The following is a 17,076-nucleotide window of genomic DNA, read 5'->3' on the forward strand; positions in this document are numbered from 1 at the left end:
GTACTGTAACACACAGTAAGGTAATAAGTCATAAAACCCACCCAAGCCTTCCTCACATATTCTTTCACACCCAGGATTAAAGCACTTGGAATTCTTCTGCAGGCTCTCGTCATTTTAGTGAATGATTTTTAGTAGAGTTGGAGTAAAATGATAACTCAGTACACATCAAGAAACTATTGCTTTAATAAATTAGAAGTCACTGTCTTTAAAACTAAGTTGTATGTTAAAATATTGTAAAATACTCTTTTGCAATGCACCTGTGTAACTGTAACACAAGTGAGGACATCCTGAGAGACAGGAAAGTCCAGTAGTCGTGGCTATCAGCACCCCATGGGACAGTTCAATATTCAAACACTTATTAACATGATTACATAGAAAATTAAATTTCAGTCCCTTCATTAGTCAAAGTCTCTGCTTCTTTATTATTTATGCAAGGGGAGAGACTCATACAAGAACAACATTACGAATTCTAGATGTAATTATTCACTTTATTTTGTCTTATAAGTAGTAAGAAAATTGGACGCTACTGTAGCAACTTAAATCAGTAATTTTTCAGTGATTCAGTAAGCTGCGGTATTTCCTGCATCTCAGCCTGCATAATTCAACCTTAAAGTAATAAATTTTAGTCTCTAATTCAGCAAAATCAAATACAGAACTACATAGTCAAAAAATTACCACCAATAGCCTATGGGTAGCTGGTTTTAAGAGATGGCTGATTAATATATTACTATCTGACACAGTCATAATGGGCTCGTGGTTCATGTACCAATGTTAGGAGTTCAGGCATGACCCCAACAGTCAAGACTGCAGTGATCATACTTGGAGGAGCAGTACTAGCAATTCACAGACAGAAATCACTTCTTGATTGCAAACTGAGCAAAACAGAATCAGTGGTGATTCTGTGAGACCCTATGATATATTTAGGTGATCACTGCTCCAAATAAACCTGGGCAGACTTGAAGTTCATAAAGAGCTGAAGTGACGATAAAGCTTGCTAAGTAACCCTGTGCTTGTCATCTTGACCATATAAAGTCTACTTTATTTCCTGGCTTCTCAACAGTTACTTTTGTTTAAAAAAGAAAATCTATTTTTTCCCCATCTCAAATAATGAAAATCTATTTTACTAGCTTAACTCAAGCTAAAAGGTTGAGTGCTGGAAATCTAATATTTTAAGAAACTCAAAAATTCTAATTCTTTGGGGGTAATAAATTACTTTGGCATAAAAAAACCTTTCCAGACTTCTTTATACTTCCTCTTCAGAAAACACATTATTCCACTACCAAGTAAAATGATATTTATCTGTCAAATAAATGAAAGTGAAAGCAAATATTCTAGCTACTTTCATCAACTTGTCCATACCTGTCAACCCCAGGTAATAAAAGCAACCTCACATTTTACATGGCACATGCATCATTATGGGGTTTATTCTTTTCAAGAATCTTTCTTCCACAAAGAACAGTCTTGCTCACAGATATAGAGGTAGATAAAAATGATCACAATATAAAATTGGTTACTGTATTCTAATTCCCAGATGTAGCTCCTAAAAACAAGAGGCACTACATATGCAAAGCATCCAACTACCTACAGACAAGTATTAGAGAATCACAGAATATGCTGAGTTGGAAGGGACCCACAAGGATCACCAACTCTTGGCCCTGCACAGGGCAACAGTGTGCACAACTGACTCTATATAAAAGCCACAAGTTTTTAAATAATGGGTCACAAATGTGGGAAATTAAATCACAATTTGCCATATTCAGAACAGGTGACTTATCCCAAACACAAACTCACAAATCTCTGCCTCACTACAGTGGCTCTAAATTTTTTCTTATGGGTATTACTAACCAAATTCTAAAGTGGTTGAAGGGGAAAATATCCTTCATTCAACCATTATGTTTGGTGATAAACTGGTGCCTAAGGTACTAAGAGTCCCCAGCAGAACAGAGACAGAAGAAATATCTTTCCCACAACACATTCCCTAAACTCTGAGGTTGGCTTCCTATTTGAGCTATGCCTGCTGATAAATTCCACATGAAATCAACATTGTTTTGCCATATGGATACCACGAGACTTAATTTCTTGGTGGACAGTCAAAAGCACAAATAACCAAAATCAGAGACATTGTGAAATACTGATTTGAAGAAAAGAGGTATTTGAGCAAGTTTGCAGTCTATTTTATTTTAAAAGAAAAAAGGCTACCTTTTGGCATTCACGGGCTTATCAGATATTAACTTGAAGACTATATACAAACAAAACCAAGAAATAAAGTGAAGAGTAGAGAACTTTAAAAATGTTCAGAAGGAAAAAAATAGTCCCCAGTTTAAAGGCTTCATGCTTTCCTATGGCAAAACACAGGTTCATAACTTGTTAGTAATCAAAACAGAAACCCCTTTCCCAAGACTACATCTAAACTCTAAATAAGTGTATATATAATTCTCTGTCTATGTGTTTAAATTCAACTCACACTGGCACTTCAGATGTTTGTGACAGAAATATCCCAGAGGCTGGCAACATGAGCTATTTTGCTTCAGACCAAATGCACCTTAACATAATGTTCTAATTTCAGGCCAACAAGGACACAGTAATTAATACTCAGTGCAATCAATCAGCCATTAAAAGATTCACTCTGTGAAACAGCTCTGCCAAGTGTCAAATAAATAGAAAAGTAGTCGTCTAGGTATTATAATCTACTCCAAGGACCTTTTATGGTTAAGCACATGGAGACAAATAATTCAGATACAGAAAACAAATACAACTTGTGATAAAAAGTGATAAGGGAAAGAGACAGCGAGAGAGAAATCTTAAAACATCTCACGAAGCATCAATCAGTGACAAAATTGTAGCATTTATAATCCATAAGAGATACTGCTTATGAAATTTAATTGCAAAGGAGATGCAGAGGTACAAAGTAGGTCTTAGAAAAGAGGCCTCTCATGAAACAGAAAAATGGAAACTCAAGCACAGGAAAAAAAGGGACTTTAAAGTTATCTATGAAGATACTTACATAATTATGATGGAATACCAAGCAAATACTGCTGCTTACAACTGCTATTTCAACACTGAAATTTTGAGCAGAGTAGGAATTCTTATCATTCCTTCGTGCAACTTTCCTAGATTTCAGCTGTTTCAGCTGCAGCATATGGACAGTTTCTCTTCAAACCACTCTAGAAAGGTTTGGGAGAAGCTGTTTGTGGATTTGGTGGGGGGATGTTTGGGGGTTTTTAATCAACTCAGGCAGAACACCTAAACCATTTTCTTCAAGAGTTTCAGCTTCAGTGAGAATGTGTTTGCACAGCCACAACTTGAAGGATAACAACCCAGGGCACACAAAAATATAACTGTTCAAACAGGCTTATCCATGGGAAGATAAATTTGTGCTGAGAAAGAGACCTAAGCAGTTCAAATTAATTGAGACTGTCAGTGTAAGTGGTTACACTTCTGAAGCAATCCAGGCAGTGTGAAGTATGTATGAGTCCCCTTGACATTAAAAATGTCAGAATCAGTAACTAATATACACTAGCAGAACCAGAATACAAACTTCCAACAAAATAAGGGACAAACTTCTATAACAATTACAAGAACTGAATTTCCAGTTCAATGACTAGTCACAGAGATATTCAGGAAAACCTCAGAATAAGATAAGCACTCAAAATTTTGCCTGCAGTTCAAGTTTCTGATCACAATATTTTGAAGCAAATTTTCAACATCCTGACAGAGAACATTCAGATTTTAACAGAAGGCAAAAAAGTGTAATTTAACAGCTTAAAAACACATAACTTTTAGAGTGCAGAAACACCTAAAATATTCTAAGTAACTGCTTCTCCTTGATTCTATTTTTTCTTCCATGTTTCTGAGAATGTGATGGAAATCAAGCAGTTTGTACAGGAAGTTAATCTCAAATGTTGTAATATATTATTATCTTTTTCTACATACTGGTATTGCAATAGAGAAATGCTGTATTACATGTTATTTTAAGAGGAAAAGTCAATTCATAAATAATAAGGAGTGGCATACACAGGAATCACAAGCTGGTTTTGTGAGGCAATCACTACTCCTGCCCCAAGGGATTTACATAAAATAGCTTCTAATAGCGTTTTTCTTATCCGGCAAGCTAGAGTCACACATTAGAACTAACAGACATTATGCCAAGGGCATAATGAACATGTATGAACTGTAGAGACAACTTTTTCAGAGTGCTCCACTTACTTTGTAAGTATTATTGCAATAAAAGTGAAGAAAGTAATTAATTGGCATACATTGTATTTAAGGCACTTCAGTCTTTCAGCAGTGTAGGATTAACAACTTTATGCTTATTAAAGTCCTTAATATTATTTATGTTACAGTAATGCTGTGCTCAGAGGCCCCAACTAAGACTGAGGTCTCTCTTGAGTACAAGAAAATCATTATCACATTGACTCACAAAAAATTCCCTTTCAAAATACTAAAAAAACCCACCAAAACAAACACATATGCCCTGTTTAAGCCAAATTACTACCTCTATAGGTTTTACCACAGTTTTTGCTGTTTATCTTATTTTTTTCAATACCAGAAGGAAGTACAAGCAGACTGCATATTTTCCAATAGACAGGTAAAAGCCTAGCTCAGAAACACACAGCCCTGCACCTCTCCCTGCCTTTCAGGCCATTGGGGGCAGGCACACAGACGTTCCTTTGTTCATCAGTACCTCTGTAAAGAGGTTTGCATCACTGCGTTGCTTCCTCTCTACCTGCTAAAGAACACAACTCCAAGTTAAACCCTGGCATTTGTAGGTCTGTGGGAATTCTAACTAGCAAATTGAGCTGGGACAGATTTTAGGTTCTCAGATTTCTCCATAATATCAAACTGCTGAGTGTTGAAGTTCACAGGGAACAGGCAGAAGCTGCATAAACATTTTACACACATTATTGAAACAGATGGTTCAATATAATGGGTTCCCAAACAAGTAATTGTATATACAAATGTTAGTGCAATCTGCTATTGTAAACATCAACTTTTTTTTCAATTTTTTTAAAATTCAAATTTTTTTTTCCATACTTCAAAAGCTGTACTGTCATATCCTGCATAATTAATTTCTGGGTTATACTAAGTGGCCCACTAAGACTGTTCATTATTTTTCACTTGTTAAGATCTGTTTGTTGGATGGAAGCCAGCCCAACTCTCTCCTAAAAAAATAAATTATAAATAATTTTTTTTTAAATTGTATCTATTAGTAACAAACAAAACACAAACACCCCTCAGATTACTCTGCACAACTCAGTAAAGCTAGTTAGGCAGATGTTCTATTTCCATTTGTTTGGAGGTAAAATGCTTGACTTATGATCAAATGTTTAGCAACCCAGTGTATGTTGGCCCAGCAGCCACCAGCCTGCTGAGGATCAGATCTGTGTGACAAGGACACTCCTACTGCATCCCCTATAGTCATGGGCACTTGGCAACCAGCACCCAGCCCAGCTCTGGGGGCACACAGTACAGGCATAAATTGGACTGCATAAAAACATTGGCTGAACCTTTCTGTGGTTTGATTATTTCAGTGACAGTCCCAGCACAATTTATAAACATGTCCTACCTTCTCTTTGCCCAATCCCTCATCCAACCAGTTTTTCCTTGATCTGTCTCATGCTTCTTTTAGAAAAAGTTTTTGTCTGGTGCAGTGCAGCCCTCAACAATTGAAACATTCTTTTATTTCCATAATTTAACACTGGATTTTAATAATCTGTTCAAACAAATAATCTCTGAAATGCATATGCTCTTAAATGCTTAATGAAGAACAGATTTTCAGTGAGTTTCCCTATTTTCCCATCTCAGGGAAGGACCTTGCCAGATTGCACAACCATAATTTTCCTTCTTTTCAAAAAGAAGCTACTGGGCTGGACCTATGAGACTCCAGGCTCAAACTTCACTCAAAAAAACCAGAAAATCTAAAGCACAATAGAGCAATTCTAGTATTGTTCTAGCATACATGCAAGCGTCATAAAGTTACCCCAGGATATGCACTCATTAATGAAATTAACATTTTATGAAACAAAGGAAAAAACTTAGAATTTAAAAGTAACCTTTTTTGTTACATACCTCAGAACTGTTTGTTAGCATCTAGACACAGATTACACAACCAGAGATTAATCTAAGGAAAAAGAAAACTTTAACAAACTACTTACTGAAAATTTGCTACTTTTACTGATACAGGAATGCAGGGAAGTTGAGTGGCCCATTTCAATGTAATATCTTGATAAACATCCAATATTTTACTGTGGTTTGCAATTAAAGTGTTTATTGTTCCTTCTCGCACTGTTCAAAGATAAAAAAACAATTTTAGGATGAAAAATTTTTCAAAAGACAGTACTTTTCTTTATAGTTATGTTTTCTTTTATTTTTAATCCATTAGTTGTTATAAATTAATTTATTATAAAGCATCAAAATTTAGGAAAGTTACATTGACAGAACCAAGGACGTATGTGATTAACTATCAATACGAATTTTAATAGCATATTTCACAATACATGCCATAACTTTCTAAGGTTCTGACCAGCCATGTTTGGTAATTTAAAGCACGACAAAGACTCAAAATGGCCATGTTGACATGCCAGGAAAGATATGACAAAATACACATTGATTAAATATCTGCTACTTACACTATTCGCTAATTCTTTAACTTGTGAATACCAATTAAATGTGCATGCGTTTATAGGGTTTATTTATAGTGTAATTCAAATCAGAAAGTATAAAATGTGAAGGTTGCTAAGATCAAATTTCTTCATATTAAAATTATATTTCAAGTTCAAAAGGAGACATACTGTCAAAAATTTATCAGATAGTTTTTGAAACATTAAAAGAGAATAGGTATTAATAGCCTATAAATTGAACCAAGAGAGCTCCAAATTCTATGATTCTACAAATTACAGACTCACAGAATCATAGAATGGCTTGGGTTAGAACAGACCTTAAAGATCATCTAGTCCCAGCTCCCACTAACATGGGCAGGGACACCTCCCATTAGAGCAGGTCACTCAATGCCTTATCCAGCCTGGCTTTCAACACTGCCAGCACTGGGGCAACCTGTTCCAGTGTCACAACACCCTCAAGAATTTCTTCCTAATATCTAACTGTTGTGGTTTGAGAGGAAGTTAGTTTTTTTGGGATGCTGTGGTCAAACCAATAGGTGCTCTGATTTGAATATTGGCACCTGGTGTGGCCACTGAGGACATGGATACGCCTCTGAGAACACAGAGGGGTTAAAGTTGAGAACTCCCAGGGGAAAACTCTCTTGGTTCTGGTCCATGAAAGAAATCAGACCTCCACTGCCCAGCTCCGAGCTGGGCTGGGGAGGGGAAGCCACGAGGCCTGAGTGAGGAAGGCTGGGGGGGCCTTGGACAGAGAAAAGGAGTGAAGGCCTCTGCAGGATGGAAGGGTGGAGGAACCCTGAGAGCCATCAGGCAGCCCCTCTCCGGGAGAGAGAGAGAGAGAGAGAGAGAGGGCTGGTGTCAGCTGTGCCACCTTGAGATTTGATAGCACGGCCAGCCGAGAAGGAGAAGGGCGGGTGCGGGGAGAAGGTGCCCGGCAGGGCCAGCGTGGGAGTTCTGGACAGGCAGAGCCTGAGACTTTTAACCCTTTTTTGGATGATGGGAACCTTACAAATGCTGATTCCTCCTGGAGTTGAATGAGAAGAGAGATATAGATGAGATAAGAGGAAATGGGCCACAAGAGAAGTTAAGAAGAATCCTAGGTGGGAGGAGGTGATGGAGTGGCCTTTGGCTGGACTTTTCTTGTATAGCCATGGACAGAACCATTTGTTCCTGTGACACAGTGACTGCATCTAGGGGGGAGGCAATGGCTTGGAGCCAAGAGAGTGCAGTGATGTGATGTGAAGGAGTGGCATGAACAGAGACGACGGGTGAGGAGAGTGGTGGTGGTGCCCTCTGAGATGAGGAGGATCTCTGTTCTCGAGACCCCTCAGCCCCAGGGGGTGAAATGTGGGGGGGACATGTGTCCCAAAGGTGAGAGACTGTGCTTTTTTGGAACTAGGCAAAGCACCCTTGAAAAAGAAAACCCTAGAAGTAGCTCTGGTCCATGCACAGTGGTGAGAGCACTGGGCATGGAAGGAAGATGTCACAATGGCAAATGTTCTCCGGGTGGTGCCACGTGTGACATGGGAACACAAGAGGTTCCAACTGTGTTTCCAGGGGAAGCCCATGGTGCAAGAGGGACTCCTCTCTCCTTGATGAACTGAGAATTGATTATCTAAAGGGTAGTGATGGACTGAGAGTTGATGATCTGAGGGGTGGATGTATTGGAATTTTGGTTGGAGAGAGGAGGAATGTGACATGTAAGGTTTTAATTCCGAGTTCTGTGTGTTTCTCTTTATATGTAGTTGTAGGTTAATAAAGTTTTTCCCCTTTTATTCCTAAGTTGGACCCTGCTTTGCTCTATTTCTGATCACATTTCACAGCAGACACCAGGGAGGAAGTATTTTCATGGGGGCACTGGAATTGCGCCAAGGTCAAACCATGACACTAACCTAAATGCCATGGGTAGGGACACCTTCCACTAGACCAGGTTGCACAATGCCCCAACCTACTCATTCAGAAAAATATATTTATTCAGTGGTTAAAAAAAAAAAAAAAAAATTAGGAAAAAAAAGTAACCAAGCTAAAGTTAAATTTTCCTTTTACAAACCTGAACAGTAAGGAATGAAGCAACTCGGACTGTAATCAAGCTTCTTCATGAATCGTATTTGCCCATTATCTTTTAGGCAAAAGAAGTTTCTCTCACCAAGCACAAAAACAGAAGAAACTCCCTGATTAAATGAGACAATGCATATATCCAGGGCTTGCTCTCCGATGTTTAAAACCCAATCCACCTTCAAAAGAAAAAGCATGCTCCAGAAATCAAATGACAACTGCATATTAAAGACAAAGCTTTGAGAAGGCTCAGAACTAATCAAATTACATATCATTAACATAGATAGAAAAACAAAATCAAGGTCTTTCTCTGGATAAGAATTATCCTCTTATTCTGAGGGCAGTTGGTAGCTTTCCTTAATGTGACTCAAGGAGCAAAAACACAATCTTTTTAAAATAGTCATGAATTGTTGGCTATGCTGTTCAGTTAAGTACATTTAGAATTTAAAATACACATCCCATACAAAATGGAAATGCTTTATACTTTAACTAATGAATCCAAGAATAGATATTTAGAATCATTTTTGTCTGCCTCTATACATGTCCTTGGTTATTAAGGACAAGGATAAAGAGCAAAAGGTGACAACTGATTCTACCAATATATGTAAATGGAAAACTAGAAAAATGTTTTAGGCGTGTAAGCCAATATTTATGCTTGCAGTCACTCATATACACCCTTTAATCTGGAGAATGCTGGTGTATGTCATAGTTTGTTTATTTTTCCAATTATATACATTCATATAATAAACAACTACTTAAAAATCCTGCCCCAGCTGTCTTTAAACAATACCATTGCTTATTGACACATTTCATTGATTTGTTTCTTCATCTCTTCTGAGAAATTTCAACTAAACACATATGCAATAAATGCTTTTGACTTTCGCCAAGCTGGTTAAACAGAAATTTAGAATTTTTAAGTAAAAATATATCAAAGTTCAAGTGTCAGCTCTTCCTATATGAACAGCATCAATTATTTTGCTTAAAGAGCATAGAATGTGTCAGCAAACATCCTGGCATATCTGATCTATGAAACTGGAAGTGCTATTTTAAAAGTTAAAGGGAAAAACCTAGCTTATTACATTTGTTTCCAAGCATGTTTCATGTTTTTTATTTTAAATAATTGTTTCATTTGCAATCTATCTGATCAAGTCTCCAGGTTTTACATTTATAAATTGCTTTCTCCTACTTCTACTTGTAGGATTCAGCCTAGATGTATTTGAAACATTCTACCATTAGTGGAAGGAAGATGCTCTCCCAATATTTTACTGTTGTACCTGAAATATGATGATTCTAGCATTTTATACATGCAATATATTTAGCAGACAAGCAACTCTACTGCAGGACCACAAAGCATTAAATTCTCTTCCTCTTAAGAAGAGGCAGCTCAAATATTTAACAAATTAGTGACAGGAACCTCCAGAAGACTATTGAATCAACAGGTTCTTGACTAAAAGAGTTCAGGGTACTCTTTATAGAAAGATTTCACTGAGAATTTTACTCAAAGTACAAAGGATTCCCTGAGGAGAATGAGATTAATTTTCTACAATACAAAGTCACAATCAGACTTCATTTAAAAACATGAGCAATAATTCAGATGTACCTATTTATCTATTTTACTACAGTGTAGGTTCTGCATTACAAAGATTGCCCTGGAAATAGTTATTTCCACTGCAGCTGTTTTTCTTTTCTCATTAGAACAGCAAGTTTTAAGGCCCAGCCTAAAACAACTGAGGCCCAAAGAAACCTTAAAAGAAATCTACTGGAGTCTTTCCATTGCCTTTAGCAGCACTTGGATCAGGTCCTTTGTCAGCAGACAACGTTTCCATTCGTTACTTAGCGTCAGCCATTTCAATATGTGTGCAGTGTCCATACAGGGGATGTAAAATAAACGGGTTTTACCACAAGCCTTTTTCCAGAACTGAGTTTTCGCTGTTCTGTGTCATGTCTTTCATCAGCATCTGTCGCAAATGCCAGCACTTGGTATCTGTTACAAGCAGTTTAAAAATATTTTTTAAAGACTGTATCTTTGTAGTTACCTCTACATTAAGTAAAAAATAAAATATAATTATCATGAGTATACATACACAGTAAAATCGCAGCCTAAATGGATGGTTAGAAAGCCTACTGCAACATGTCTACTGTCAGCAAGGATGTTAAGACTAGTATCACTGTAGGATAGCAGCTAAATGTAAAGGTAGAAATTAAAACAAGCATTTCTATTCAGATTTTATGTGGAGTTAAAATAAATTCAACAGTCTAAATATTAGTAGATAGAAGTACAGATCATAAAGATAGAAGAAAAAAATTATCAAATGATGAAATAGGAATTCTAATTAAAAAATTACTTTTTCTTGCTCTTATTAAGCTTTCAAAAAACTTCTAAACCACTCAGAAATACAATCTGCTCTATCTAATAGTGAAACTTACAAGCAGCTCCATTAAGTAAACTAAAGTGGCTCCAATCGAAGAGACCACAGTAAACTGAAATCAGTAGGTGGCACATTTAGCAAAAGTAGAAAGGTTTGGGGCAGTTTTTTTTATTTTAACTGCCAACAAACCATGCTAAGAAAAATTGGCAATGAAGACATTTGAACAAACAAAAGCAACTGCCATAAAAGCTCTGCACAACTGTCCTCTTTACAACTATGTAAAGTTGTGTGTTCAAACTGCATCCTCACTGATTCTTCTGTAACTGTTTCCTGAATTTGTGCTGGTATCCTAACTCACTGATCTACCCCATTTCCTGTGTATGCACATAGATAATCTGTGGAATACTGAAGGTTTCTACATAAGTGAAATAAACAATAGAATAAGACCCCCACTTATACTGATCCAAAAAGTCATGGAGTACCATCAGCTCCTAACTTAAAGCAACACAATTCTGAATGCTCCATTTCAATCTAAAGTAGCAGTACATATTTTTCTTCATTGTCAAAGTGGGAGATTTAAAATGATGACAAGAATATTCATCATATTTCACAAATGTATTGTGGTGCAGCAAAAGGACAAGGTGTAATGGCCATATATTAAAACACAAGAAGTTCCACCTCAACGTGAGGAAAAACTTCTTTTCATTGAGGGACGAGGCAGAGGCTGACTGGGGAGTTATGGAGCCTCCCTCTCTGGAGACAATCACAGCCTAACTGGATAGTCCTGTTCAAGGCAACCCTGTCTTGACAGGGGGCTTGCACTAGATGATCTCCAGAGGTCCCTTCCAAACCTAACTATTCAATGATTCTCTGCTTGCTACTGAAGGATTTAAGCTTCTAAAATTGCTTTACTTACAAAGGTAAACTACGTACTTGGAGTAAGAAATTTAATTGTTTAAGGTGAATGCTATGACCTATATAATAATACTGAGAGCTGCTTGTAGTACAACTAGGATGTATTTAACTGCCCTCTGTATGAATGAATTTACTTCCCTTTTTCAGTTTAACACATTTATAAGAGAAGTTGCAGATTGACAGAATCACTCAATAAGTTGAGTTGGAAAGGAGCCAGAAGGATCCTAACCTAACAAAATTTTTTCTTCACTATATTTTACTGATAGTTTTAGAAAGCACAATAACATTTTAATAACTAATCAGAGACCTAATATGGAGGTTTCAAATCAAGCTCACATGAAACAGCAATACATACTGATATTTAAGTACCACCTACCTGCATATAGTCTTTAATGAAAAAAAAACTCAAGCCACAGATAACCAACACAAACTTTCAATTCAGCTATCACATCAAGCATATAAGAGACATTTTGCTTTTGGATCTTGAAAGAATTCAAGATCAACACAGTAAAAATTGCTATCAAATGAAACAATTGGTTTGTAAGAACTGTAAGAAGATGGATAATTTGAAGTTTGGCAACTTGTTCTGCTAAAAGCACTAGATAGAACTGTTGTATTTTTTATTCAATACCATAAAAATAGCCTCTTCTCTCCTTAGTAAATCTGTTTCCTTCACTTTAAAAGGATTACTTAACTCTGTTCTAATGTCCTAATATTTCAGACACACAGTAGAGATTAGTTCCATTAGTGTCTTAACATTTGACACTAAAGACCAATAACCAAGTGAAAAATTCCTTTACAACTATATCCCTACAGTAAAGATGGCACACTTTTGATTTAGTAACAGACTGACAAATAATTGTAGCCACATCTTTTGTAAAGGTCAAGAATCTGAACATAATTTAAACATGTGAGATGTTAATTTTAAAGGAAAAAATGTTTCTTTATTCCTTGACAAGATTAATAGATTATATTATAATTTTATTCTAATATTGTATTAGACTTTCTAAATTCTTAGGAAAATTACAAATTGTCTATTAAATTACTTTGACTTGCAACACGTATATCTTGTCCAGTTTTAAGAAAATTATACATGATACCTATAATCTAATTAATCTTAAGCAGCAAAATAAAAAGAATATTGCCTGACAACTATAGGTGACAGAACAGGGTAGTGTGACAAAGCACTGTTTTTAACTAACATTCTCTGGATTAGATTCCCATGGCATTATTTATAAAAAGGGGCATTCTTATTTTCTTCAATATGTATGATTACCTCTAAAAAAAAATCCTCAAGGTACTTGCCCATTCCTTCAGTCTCATGAGATTCCTCTGAATGGCCAACGCAATCTAACCTTTTTATATTAGCCACTTCCAAAATTTTGACACTGTCCTTGAATTTCAGGACATGCATTGTCCTTCTATCCAGGATGAAGATGTTAAAGAAATACTGGCTCCAGTATCACCATCATCATTCATCTTTGGCTGCTGGTTAGAACTGTGAACAACTATGGCTCTTACAGAGCAGACTGACAGCTCTGACATTTTTTCATCCATTTTAGGGGATGTGGATTTTTGTCATCACAGGTAGTAGCTCTGCCCCAAACACCACCGCACCCCAATTTACTGCTAGGGATAGAGATTCTATAACCCTAACTCTAGTCTCTGTGAGAACCAGGGTCTGCAACAGGGGAACATCTTGTTTGAGAAAGGCTTCACAGCAGACATCCACTGCTCAAGCATTCATCTGATTCTAAACAGATGGATACTTGATAAACTCTCAACATGATAGTTGCATCAGAGCCCCATGGATTCAAGCTGCTCCTCCACAGTAAATACAAATGCTCCCTTGCCTGTCCATCAAAATCTTTCACATTCTCTTTCTTATTATCTATTAGATTTGCGTCTGGCTTGCCTTATAATACATAGATCCTCTGCTTGGAGGAAGTGGAAATGCTTGTGCAGTCTTCACTTTCCATATTGTTCTATTTTTCTAAATGTTGAACCCATAAACTTAATATGGTCACAAGCTAAAACAGCTCACAACAGTTTCATCCATGCTCCAGTGCTGAAAGCAAAGACTAGATTGAACTGAAGGAAGGAGAAAAACCTGGCACTTGGGAGCAACAGAGCCTTGATAAACTAGTAGACTTATTACCTTTATAAAAATAAAATAGGACCATAAAGTCCTCAGGACTCACAGCACACTTTCTTCTATGACTGTACTGAGACAGTCATCACTCAGCAACATATCTTTCCTGCAACTACTTGCTTTTGGATACTCCAGTAAAGGCATTAAAAATTAAACAAGATTACTTTCAATGTGTTTTCCTAGTAAATGATACCACCAAAGTACACTATAATTACTGAACATAAACACTTACTTGTAACTCTCAACCTGCTGACAAGAAGAGACTGTAATGAAAGAGTCCGTGCGGGAGCTGTAAGCCAAAGGACCAGGCAGAAGAAAACCAGGTAAAAACCGGCCAAAAGCGTAACTTTCTTGTTCAAACAACATGAGCATCCCATCCATGGACTGTATGCAGATAAAATCTCGACCTAAGGGAAGCAACAGAAAGAAACACAAAGGAAACAAAGCAATGTTATTTGTGTAGTTTTAATGCTAAAACTGTGAGTAAATTAAAATTATACTCATAAGTAATCCTAATAAAAATTAATTTTCATTTATGGCAGTGTTTATATGAGGAAAAACACTAAATATTCCAACCTCAATAAAAGCTTACTTTCTAAAATAAACAAACTAGATTGTGGGGGGGAATAACATTCAGAATACATTAAAAAAAAAAAAAGGCAAGATATTTTATTTCAAAACAAAATTCCTAAGGATATAACTATTACAATTTCAGTTTAAAGAAATGTTTCAATATTCCCAAAACACCAAATTATTCTGGTTCCTAAATGCTTCCATACCTTACAAGCAGTCATAACAACTGTAGTTTAAAATAACCAATTCTATTCTTTCAAGTCTACTTAAGCAACATAACAGAAAGTCCCCCAAATATGTATTGTTGAGAAAATAATACAAAATGGTAATTTCTTCCATGTTTTACATTCTTATTTTCTGTCTTTAAGGAAAGAAAAAAACAAAAAGAAAGGCCAACTCTGTATTACCAGCAAGTCTAAAAAATATAAATTAAAAAAAATGCAGCTTTAAGTAAATTACTTCAAGCCTCATGCATTATTCAGCAGCCATAAGACATGACATAAGACATGGCTTGTCATGCCTCAAGTACACCAATCTAAATTCAGATCTCATTGGGAAGATTTCTTAGATCAGAAGCTGATTATGCACTTCATATGCAAGGGTAACAACTCATTCAAACAGTATTTTTTAGGCATTCAAAGAGAGCTATACCATTAAGACTAACACTTTGGGAGGCTGATAGATACATATCTCCTGAATTCATAGATAAGCTCTTACCTTGCAAACACTACATGAAATGAAAAGTCTATTGTCTATTCAAATGTAATTCAAAATGTCTATTCACCTCGATTAAAATACTCTATTTTGTCTAAGGAATGATTCTGTATGCATGAACAACCCAAATAAATTGTCTGTTCATGAAGTTTCACCCTGAATCCTTTAATAAGTTTTCTAACATAGGAAGGTGAAGCAAAACAAAAATAGACTAAAACTTTATTCTTACTGTTCCAAAAAGGTAACAAAAGTCAAAGAAATAGTCAATATCTGAAATGCAGCATGTACAGTGCAAAACATTGTTCATCTCCACTGTGTTTCTTTACAGAAACTTTTACTTCTTAAAAATAGTGTAAAAGGCCAGAAAGTATGTCATATTACTTGTCCTTGTGATTGAAATACACAGTAAAAATTTAGCTTAGGGGAAAAATAGGGGGAAAAAAAGAAAGAAGGAAGATAAAGTAGCAGGGTCCTTCCCACTTTCTTCACCTCTTTTTCAGATTTCCCCATTTTCTAAAAAGTAAGATCTGCCATCCTTTTGATCAGATTCTGCATATAATTCATAACATATCATAAACCCTGTTACAAATAACGTGTGATAAGGACATTTGAAAGTGCAATTCAGATGGCTCATTTGGTTGAGGCAAAGTTGACTCTTACAGTCTCTAGTGAAAAGACAAGAGCAAGACAGACTCTTTTTTATGGCATCCACTTAGAGGACTAAATTAAACAGTAACAAACTGCATCACATGAAATTCTAGCTGAACATAGGTTGGAGGGCTTTTTTGTTGGGATTTTGTTTGTTTGTTTGTTTTCGGTTTTTTTTGTGTTTCTTGGTTGTTTTGGTTTTTATTGTGAAGGTCATCAAACACTACAGCCCATTTTCCAGAAAGGTTGTAAATTCTTCTCCCATAAACATACAGAAAATACAATAGAACGCAATCCTGAGCAACTTCTAGCCAAATCTGCTCAGGAAGTGAGACTGGACTAGATGATGTCAAAAGAAGAATCATTCAAATCAGACATTCAAAGAAGTCATTCTGTCTTTTATCTCTGAACTACTCCAAGGCATCTACAGTAGATTTCTGTCCCTTCTAAGCTGTGAAATTTCACAGGATTTAGTCCTATCACATGCTCCTGATCAGAAAAGATTAGGAACCAGCAGGGAAAATTGAGCAGTTCTGTACTGGTATGCTACCAATGTTAATAATACCCAGCTTCTACTTCCCAACAGCTGCTGACATTATCATCACACTGCTGATGCAGTCTAGAAAGGGTATGAGTGAGCCAGCTGTATAAAATAATTATTAACCTATAAAATTTCCCTTAGAAACTAGTATAAACACTGATATCTAGTAAAAGGTGCTAGCCCACTGGTTGTCACCACACTCTCTCAGATATGGTTATTTTGAAGTATAGTTACTGGCTAGTACAAATAACTAGTGGCATTTTTGTTTGACTTGCAAGAAAACAGTGCTTCATAACCCAGGTGTCTGTGTGACCACAGCCCTTCTACCTCTGTTACCTCAAAATCACATTCAGCATCAGGCACGCTGTAAACCCTCTTAGCACTTTACAGTAGCCAGCTGTTTGGTTCCACTTCTATCCTACACCTTTCTCAAGAATGCAACCCTGTAAATCTGGGTCCAGAGAATCTTCAAATCCCCTTCCAAAGTCT

The 17,076-nt window shown here is 36.4% G+C and overlaps 1 protein-coding gene across 1 annotated transcript in view; it reads right to left on the reverse strand.

Annotated features, from left to right (window-relative positions):
* BBS9 (Bardet-Biedl syndrome 9) overlaps positions 1-17,076 on the reverse strand; it is a 285,212-nt gene that overhangs the window by 240,310 nt on the left and 27,826 nt on the right. The window contains exons 6-9 of the mRNA XM_084226033.1: positions 14,344-14,518; positions 10,575-10,659; positions 8,671-8,854; positions 6,156-6,285 (exon numbers count right to left, since the gene is read on the reverse strand). Of these exons, the coding sequence (XP_084082159.1) occupies positions 6,156-6,285; positions 8,671-8,854; positions 10,575-10,659; positions 14,344-14,518 (574 nt within the window). The remainder of the gene's footprint in view (positions 1-6,155; positions 6,286-8,670; positions 8,855-10,574; positions 10,660-14,343; positions 14,519-17,076) is intronic.

Source organism: Fringilla coelebs, assembly GCF_963513975.1.
Source record: "Fringilla coelebs genome assembly, chromosome: 1".
Lineage (NCBI taxonomy): Eukaryota > Metazoa > Chordata > Aves > Passeriformes > Fringillidae > Fringilla > Fringilla coelebs.